The sequence below is a fragment of the Penaeus japonicus genome, unplaced genomic scaffold (genome assembly GCF_977035675.1).
Source record: "Penaeus japonicus unplaced genomic scaffold, GWHDUDI00000001_assembly GWHDUDI00000016, whole genome shotgun sequence".
Taxonomy (NCBI): domain Eukaryota; kingdom Metazoa; phylum Arthropoda; class Malacostraca; order Decapoda; family Penaeidae; genus Penaeus; species Penaeus japonicus.
The window spans coordinates 4,122,070-4,132,069 of NW_028234418.1; the positions used below are offsets into that span (position 1 = coordinate 4,122,070).

The window sequence follows — 10,000 nt, forward strand, 5'->3', positions numbered from 1 at the left end:
TGGTCAATTCTATCTCTGGCAGCAAACGATACCAACTTAATCCTGGCTGGAATTTGGCATGATCACTTCCAATACCTGCAAGCAAAAGCACATGAAAGATTCATACAACTCTGGCTAAGACATCCAAGAACACCTCATTTTAATTTGCCTATCAAAATAATAATCTCAAAAGCACACACATAATTCCAGGCTTTCTTTTCTCTCTTTTGACATTAAGACAAAGAAAGTATTCCTACTATTCTAAGTATAGAATAAAACAATGAAAATTTCACATAAATATAAAGACTGGATGGATTTATACCGTAAGAGAGCTTTGACCCATTGCAGACAGGTGGCAAGATGTACATGACATAGATGCCTATTATCAGCCTGGCATATTTGACATTTGGGAAGAATGATTCCATGGTCTCTAACAATCACTATTTTCAGAGAGTGCTAAGAGCAAGATGTCAATCATCTGCTAAAAATTAACACCAATGCAGAATGTGCAGGCAGAATGAGAAAAGGAAGTTGATCCAGGCCATGTTCAGTCCCTGCAATTTGCCCAAGCCATTTTGACTTCTTCGTGCTGTAGCACTCACAGTCATAAAAACGTCTCTTCACAGGTGGCATTATTGCAAGTCCTGGGGACAAGTCAAGTAATCTATCTCTGTCTGCAATAGGTTAAATGTTTTTCTTATAGCGCAGGTACATGCAACTAGTGGAAAACCAAAAGGGGACTATATTACCCATCCTAAAACATCTTACAAGATGATGCACATTATTAATATTCTCTGGAAGAACTTCTGATTCTGATTGTGAAGTTGCATATGTGCATTATGCATATAGAAAGAAAACTTAAATCAAAGTCTGAAAATCTCTCACCTTTGACTGCATAAGCCTCAAGGTTGATCTCATGTCCTGAATTCATCTTTGCCAGTAGGATGTCCTGGTGAAGGGGCTGCATGCTGGCTTCTTGGAAGATGTCTGTCTGATTGCCTAAAGGCACCCACTTCAAACTTGACGACAAAACTAAAAATGAATAAATTATATACACCACTGTACCTCTTGCAAAAATTATTCTTAATGTTTTGTTAATTTCAATCATGATTTTACTGAGTGATCTAGCACCCATCAGCTGATGGACTGTGGACATTACACATCTGTCTTTCATGTACTAAAACACTAAAGTTCCATGTTATTTTTGCTAAATATGATCTATATGCATCCTCTATAATTGTCTCTTAAATAATTTATTCAAAAACATTATGGCAGTTTGGTATTCTGGTTGCTTTCCTTCCTGGGTTTCCTTATCAACATAGGGCACCTGGATGAACAGTGAAATCACAACCAAAAGACCAGTTCAGACTTCCATCAGTGAGTAGGAATTCTGTTCCATGGAAATTGCAATGTTTTACATTTCATTTTTGATATGGAATAAGCCAAAGGATTGATTATCTACAATGAACAATCGTTTCATACAACTCTCAAGAAAACCACAAATGCCACAGATGAAAACATGCAAAACTTGTCAGATACATATATCTCAGGAATTTCTAAATGGGCCAGCTGGAATGGGTGATATTCATGAATGGCCATTTTTTACCTACGTTCAAATCTGAGTATCTTCTCTTTTGAACTTTAAAACCAAACTGAAAGTCCTGAAAATATAAATGCTTTAAATACCTTTCCTGTTCACATATAAGTTGTCTGGATCCGTTTCATCTGGAGCTGTCCCAGGCTTCTTTGAACATTTTACCTTCAACTCGTATTTCATCGAGTCTTGTGCACCCCATTCTGTCTCATCTGTCAATCAACAATAAGTTTACTGCTATATGCTGTATGAAAAAGTGATCTTACTTATATACTCTCCTGAAAGAAAAAAAACTAATGTGAAAATTATAAAGGTATCCATAATATGCAGGAGAGCCAAGTAAGCATTTTTTTATGAACAAATTTCAATATCCTCATTTCAACAAATTCATTTTGAAAAAGAAAGAAAAAATTTCATTTGACATACTTCACATTCTTTACATTCTTAAATTTCAAAAGTCAAATGTTAATCAGAAAGCATAATCATACATGAGAAAATTAATCATCAACCATCACCGTCTGAAGGGATACCTTTATTCCTAAACTCAAAGAAGCGAGGATCCACCTTCAGTGGCACTAAGCCAAGCCTGTGGGCCAGCACCTCATCCTGGACAATGCTAGTGTTGTTGTACATGTACACCTTCTCTATTGCCATGGTTGCTACCTGAAAATAAAAGAAATAAGGAATATGTGTACCCTTATGAATTTCGAATTATGTCCTCTAGTAGAGGGACTATGATGCCCTTCCATATCCATCTATCTATCTATCTATCTATCTATCTATCTATTTTTTACCATTTCTCTTCCATTTTCTTTTCTTCTATTCTCTTCTCTGTTTTTGAGATGTGTGAAATTCTATAAATGTTACTCAATACATAACTGTGATATTTGCTAAGAAAAATACACACCCCAAGAGAATATAATGCAAAACTCATAAAACAACTTTATCATAACAAAACATATTTTCCCATAGTGCATGAAAAGTAAAAAGCTTGGTGACAATTTTTTAATCTTCATAGAAAAAAAATAAGTGGATCTAAATATCAGCAAACAACACAAATGCCTCTTACCTCTGCAAGAACGATTCTTCTGTAGGCGTTGACAAGTGAGATATGGAACCCAATGAAATCTATCTCCAGGTCTGTGTCATCCATGTTAATGATTTTTATCTTGCAATCTGCATATTTCTCTTCAGAACTTTTATCCTTGTTCTTTTTCTTCTTTGATGTAACTGGGCTTCCAGGTTCCTGTAAAATATCATCGAAACATAATTTCTGATCTTCATGAATGTCTGTCATAGTAAGAAGCAGAATATCAAATTCTTCATATAGTGGATACTGTTCTTTGTTTCTGCTATTTGGAACCCTTCAAAGCTAAAGTTTTAAAATGTTAGATAATAAAAACAAAATGGTATTACAGACTGTATTACATTCCAAAACACCTGAAATCTGACACCTGACAGTGGCGGAGGTTTCTGAATTCCAAGGAAAATGTGAGGTAAGAACAAAATCATACTCAATATTAATATTACTATCAATATAGTAATATCAATATTATGACATGTTGGAGGGGCCTGCATTCTTGGCAAGGTAGTATTAAATGGAAGACAGAACTTATAATTTACATTTTTCTCCTCAATCCAGGGAGAAATGAAGGAACTTTATTATAGGGAACACATTCTATTGCTAATCCAGTAACAAGTACCAACTTCAAAATACCACTCTCACCACTGCTAATAATTCAACTTTTGGAAGCCAGCTAAGAAAAGGTAATTGAATATCTGAAGATATATAAAAATTGAGGGTATATTTTTCTTGCTCATTTTCATGCCATGCTACCTAAGAGTAGATTCTGTTTACCAACACAGGGAGTCATTAACTTCAACAGAACATTACAGAGTATTGACCGCATGTATTACAGAGTAATACATCCGGTCAAATGTTTTGAACAAAGAATCTTGTTACTTAATAGTGACCTCTCTTCTGATATCACAGATAGAAAACAAGGTTCACTTACACTTGTATGCCATTTTCATTTCCACTCAATTTATGTTTCTTCAAAGTAAGTTATATTTTGAAAACATATATAATAGCTAGATACCAATAGGTAAATGCAGAAAATAATCCCTCCAGTTACTGGCATCTGCAAACAAGCCACCACTCTACACATTAATGCCTACATAAATGAGGGATATAGGTCTTTTTCCACAATTAACCCATTCATGATGGGACGTATTTTCACATATTACATTGGTAATTTTTAATTCTAATTCTTGCCCAATCACATATGATTTAACTATAGTTTTTCAACTCGGATCTTTCTAGTTAACTGATCAGAAGCAGAAATTATCATCATATCATCAATATCAGATAGTTTTCTGTGATTTTTTTTTCTTTTTTTTACATTATATCACATTTGATGACATTCAAACACCTATACTTAAGTAATAGTCTAAGAAATTATAAAAAATAATTATATCTAAGAATATTTTATTGCTGATGTTTCACCATATCACGATTAGCCCACCCGCAACTTGCTGAGAAAATGCACGACATCTCCGGATGTCACCCGTGTCTAGATATATTTTCTGGCCACGTGATAGGACGTCAACCAGCATGAATGGGATAAAGAACAATAGTCCAGAAAAACATGTATTTTATCATAATTTCATGTCATATTCATGCTTCTTTGCAATATTTTATCCCTAGACTTCCCTCAACCTTAAATTCATGCTGCCCATTGGAGTATTTGAATGGGATAAACAAATAATCACATGAATGTATCTTTAAATAATGAGATACTTTTTTCCTGTTTTGAGAAAATGTTTCAGCATTTATTCCTGAAGGCCATGCAGTCAGAGTTGTCAGAGTTGATCAATTTAAAGAATTTTAGAATATTAGGATATGCTTCAGTAAGATCTATTCTCACAGGCCATGTTGTCAAAGTTTATAAGTTTTAGAGAAATTAAAGAGATGCAATTTATTTTTTCTTTTATTACAATCCCCAAACAAACAAGCAAACTGTAGCTTTACTTCTCAAATAACTTATCAATGTACATATGTATATGTATATGTATATATATATATATATATATATATATATATATATATATATATATATATATATATATATATATAAATTTATATATACATTTTTTTCTCTTTTTCTTTTATTGGTCATTCAAATTGTTACAAATTTTTAAATCACTGCAAGTAACAGTCATGCTTTGGTACAGCATTGACTTTAGATTCACTGCTGGTTCTGGATGAAGTCTACTGATTACTTGTTCATAGAGTTCACAGACAGAAAGTGATGTCAAATTCAAACAAGGGACAAAACATGTCCTTAGAAGACATATCACATCATAAATTTGTTCTGCAGACTATGGAATGTGCATGACAGAGATATTTTCCTCGTAAGCTGTGGCACACTGGCCAGACTGTGATATATCAAAAGTTGCATTACACCTTGAAATATACACACAAGGCTTAATTTGGATTAGAGTAAAGTTCCACCTCATAACCTCCTACCTCCTCTTCATCATTATCTCTCATCCTTGTTGTCTGAGGGGAATGGAAAACATTAGGTTATTATGTGCTTCACTGTCATTTTTTCAAAGTTTATGGCTTCAACACATCATGTGAATCTGACAATTACCTTATCTCCAAAGTTTCAAATGGCATGTTTTTTTTTTCATACAAATTAGTTGACAGTTCTCATTGAAAGTTTGGAACTGATAATGGACCTGTAATAGAGCAAGCGCAGCTCCTTCTCAATACTAAAAAAAAAAAATTACCCCTAAAAAAAAATAGTTGGTATACATCAGGAAATTCAACATTGCAGACCAGGTGAATCTTCTGTACAAGAGTCTCTTTTGCATTAACCAAATATGAACACCAGCCAATACAAGATTCATGAACATGAAAATATACAAAATATATCAAATTATTGATTACTAAGAGAAATTAAAAGGTAAATCAGCATTAGTCAGCATGGAATCCAAGTATGCTGCTTCAATGATGTTGATCATGAGCTCAACCTTTGGGTTGACATACTGGTGTCAGATTTGCATTTCCACAGATCTTTGCATTTTACTTTGAACTTGACATAAAATTTAAAGCAATCCAAGTACCTGCTGTGTGTCAAAATTAAATTTTCTATACTAACCGTGACTTTCTTTGATATTTAACCTTGATTCAGCTTTACATACTCTTAATAATAATATTGACATGATGTAGCAGTGGTTTTCAAAACTTAACTTTTTCCCTATAACTATGACAAACACGTTTCTGGTGAATATAGCACAGACAACAATGCACACCACCATATTTGTACCACACAAGCATATATTGGCATTTGTTGCTACAACACTGATTATATTCCTTTGAGTGGAACTTACAACTAACTTACTGCACTTTATTATAACAATGCTTATTATTAAACACTTGTTATGACAGAACATTATTTGGGGTTATATTCTGCAGCTAAAATGATGCACTTCTATAGTGCAGTTACTATGGAAAAGGTTTAGAATACTGAATAAAAGCTTCAAAGAATTAATTATGGTTAGCATAATAAACTAAGCAAACCATCCAAAATCAAGAGAATCCCAGTGAATGATCACATTTTGAGCGAAATCTCCTGACAGCAGCAAAATTAGGTGGGACTGCATTTTCCTTGTCAATATGTGTGTGCATGGTTCTTGGCCTTTCCCAGAGCATCACCAGGCATCGTGGTTGTGGTGATAATGGTTGCATAGGTGTTTTATAAACATACAAGGATTCCACCCTGGTGCGTTAGTCTTTAGAAACAATTCTGTGAAGAACTAATAGTTATGCTAGAGAAACTTTTTATTCCCTAAGTCCTCACTGTTATGAAGGAATAAAGCGTAAAATAACGTATTAACAATACAATAACATAAGCCATCAACCTTTAACACTTACTTGATCCAACTGGAATTCTTTAAGCACAATTTTTCCCGAACTCATTGTGTTGTCTGTATCTCTCGGAAGATGAAAGGTCAATTAGTCTGAATACAATTTATTTCCAGACGTTCTTTGGCTAAATTTCTCTCTTTTTGCGGCGTCTCAGAGGGAAATCGCCGCCCGTGTCTCGTCTTGTTTCTTTCTCGCACGTGTGTCTGTCAGCTGATTGGAGACTGTCGTACGTTTGGCTAATATTGTCGTCCAGCCGAGGCAGGAATGAAAGTACTTTTCGGATGAATGGGATCTCGTTTTCAAACTTGAATGTTATCTTGATTTTGATAGTCTTGTGTATCGAGTCTATATATCTATCAAGAGAGTAAAATGTTAATCATTTACAATCAAGTATACTTTCGTGAAAATCAGAACATCCGTTATCGTACATCTACACCCTTCCTTCGAATCTAAACAAATGATAATACTCCAGAAAATATTTCCTATACCATGTAACAATTGCCTCTCTCTATCTAATATTATATTCCCAGAGGATTGAATTGACAGACTAATTTCTTTAGCTACATTATCATTAAACGAGATGGGATAAGCTGTTTTAGATTCTGTCTTATTGATCTCAACTGTAGGTAATATTCTAGTATTTTCACACTTTTTCCCCTTAAAAGTGGATTTTCCAATAGAATAACACTATCCCTTGCATAGAGTGTAGTGTATAAATGTCATTTCATTATTTCCCATACCGGCGAGGTCTAGACAATGTCGATGAGTGATTGTGTATAACGTGACACACACTTCCTATTTCATGCTACCACATTAGCTTTATCGTATCGTATCCTTCATTACGGAACACACTCGAATTCATACACTCGACAAGCCAACTGATTTATATTGCCATGGAAATCTTACGTACATAAATGTAGTCGAGAAATTGTAAAGGGAAACTAAAGTATTCGAAAATGGTCTCTGTTTTTGGCCGACTGGTAACTCGAACCGCATGTGATTTTGTTAAATAAACAGTGTATATTGATCGCCTATGGAAGATATAACACCACCAGTATGTACATTTGGCAACAACTCCTCCCGCTGTATAGAAATTACCTCCTATACCAGATTAGAACACGAAATAAAATGAATACCCAATCAGTTTCCGAAGAATGTGGCAAGAAGTCGTTCTAAAGCGGCAGCCCCGACTCGGCACTTCGGGCAGTCTCACTAGGTGTTCGGTGGAGTGGAGAGGCACTGGTGTGTTCTGTAGCCTTTTTGGTGACTATATCTTTATGTGGAATCAAGGCTAATCTCCGAGGACTGATAAACAGCCACCCGGTACTCCTTAGAGTTATGGTGAGTGTGTATTTTTGTCTTGTTTGTGAGGGATGCGTCGCGGGTAAAGAGTTAAGCATCAGAATTTGGATATGTGGTTCGCTGACACCCGCACGCGCCTCTGCAGTACGTCTGGGGTGCAGTGTGCAATGAAATGCCAGGCAGAGAGAGAGAGAGGCATGGTCGGAACCACCACGACTTCCTTCGGAGGTGCATGACGTCGAAATGACACTTGAGTGCGTCGGTGTGGCATGTGCCATGGGTGAGGCTTAGTGGCGCTGCATGGCATTTATTCGTCTCTCGTGGGTTGTGTTCCCACACTTTTTGGTGTCTAATACGAGGGGACACGGATTGATCGGAAAGGACATTTACCGGTTGCATGATCCCCTTTTAATTGCATGTGTGTGTTTCTGTATATGGGATCGTTTTTGTATAGATTTGTACATTGGTATTTCGGGTATTTGCGTTGTGTTCACTCTCACTGCAACACTTTGGCATCATAACAATTTGCTGAAGAATGACCCTAGATCATGATGATGTCTGACCTGTCGTGGTATTAAATCTGCAGTGACAGACGATAAATGGGGCTCATGATTTGTATTTTTTTTTATTAACATGAGTGACGTCCAGGCAGACAGTCAATTTAGGCTTTATGTCAGTCTGTCAGAATCACCTTTTATGTCAGTCTCCCATGATTTAATGTGACTGCGAGTATTAATGTGTCATGCATCACTCTCGCTGTCTCATTGGTGTTTTATCATTATTTTACCAGGCATGACTTGGTATGTTGTCTTCATTACTACCAATAGACCATTCTCATGCATGAGCGTAGACATTACACGTGTGAGTTCCTCGTGCACACACTTACACTTAAACCCACACCTACATCCACACTCACACCTACACCCACACCTACATCCACACCCGCACCTACACCCACACCCACAATTACATCTATGCCCACACCTTCGTCTACACCTACACCTACGTACACACCTACACCTACGTACACACTCACACCCACACCTACACCTACACCCACATCCTCACCCACACCTACATCCTCACCCACACCTACATCCACACCCACACCTACATCCACACCCACACCTACATTCTCACCTACATCCACACTGACACTTTCATCCACATCCACACCTACATCCACACCCACATCTACATCCACACCCACATCTACATCCACACCCACACCTACATCCACACCCACACCTACATCCACACCCACACCTACATCCACACCCACACCTACATCCACACCCACACCTACATCCACACCTACATCCACACCCACACCTACATCCACACCCACACCTACATCCACACCCACACCTACATCCACACTCACATCTACATCCACACCCACATCTACATCCACAACCACACCTACATCCACACCCACACCTACATCCACACCCACACCTACATTCTCACCTACATCCACACTGACACTTTCATCCACATCCACACCTACATCCACACCCACATCTACACCCACATCTACATCCACACCCACATCTACATCCACACCCACATCTACATCCACAACCACACCTACATCCACACCCACACCTACATCCACACCCACACCTACATCCACACCCACACCTACATCCACACCCACACCTACATCCACACTCACACCTACATCCACACCGACACCTACATTCTCATCTACATCCACACCCACACTTACATCCACAACCACACTTACATCCACATCCACACCTACATCCACAACATCTACGTCCACACCCACACCTACACCCACACTTACATCCACACCTACAGCTACACCCACATCCACACCTATACCTACACCCACACTTACGTCCACATCCACACCTACATCCACATCTAGATCCACATCTACATCCACACCTACATCCACATCTACATCCACACTTACATCTACACCCACACCTACGTCCACATCCACACCCAAGTCTACATCTACACCTACGTCTACACCTACACCTATGTCCACACCCACACCTACATCCACACTCGTACCTACACCCACACCTACAACCACACCTACAACCGCACCTACACCCACACCTACAACCACACCTACAACCACACCTACACCTACATCCACACCCGCACCTACACGTACACCTTGCTTTACGCCTATACTTACTGTACGCCAA

The 10,000-nt window shown here is 37.6% G+C and overlaps 2 protein-coding genes across 11 annotated transcripts in view; one reads left to right on the forward strand and one right to left on the reverse strand.

Annotated features, from left to right (window-relative positions):
* The window catches only part of Polr1C (RNA polymerase I and III subunit C), a 7,777-nt gene extending 1,055 nt beyond the window's left edge, over positions 1 to 6,722 (reverse strand). The window contains exons 1-6 of the mRNA XM_043003626.2: positions 6,516 to 6,722; positions 2,643 to 2,819; positions 2,104 to 2,236; positions 1,666 to 1,785; positions 865 to 1,011; positions 1 to 75 (exon numbers count right to left, since the gene is read on the reverse strand). The exon at positions 1 to 75 is cut by the window's left edge and continues 81 nt beyond it. Of these exons, the coding sequence (XP_042859560.1) occupies positions 1 to 75; positions 865 to 1,011; positions 1,666 to 1,785; positions 2,104 to 2,236; positions 2,643 to 2,819; positions 6,516 to 6,560 (697 nt within the window). The 5' untranslated portion in view covers positions 6,561 to 6,722. The remainder of the gene's footprint in view (positions 76 to 864; positions 1,012 to 1,665; positions 1,786 to 2,103; positions 2,237 to 2,642; positions 2,820 to 6,515) is intronic.
* Positions 6,723 to 7,710: 988 nt separating this feature from the next.
* The window catches only part of Trpm (transient receptor potential cation channel, subfamily M), a 158,450-nt gene continuing 156,160 nt past the window's right edge, over positions 7,711 to 10,000 (forward strand). For all 10 annotated transcript variants that reach the window (XM_043003633.2, XM_043003640.2, XM_043003642.2 and 7 more), the window contains exon 1: positions 7,711 to 7,850. The gene's annotated coding sequence lies outside the window, so the exon portion shown is untranslated. The remainder of the gene's footprint in view (positions 7,851 to 10,000) is intronic.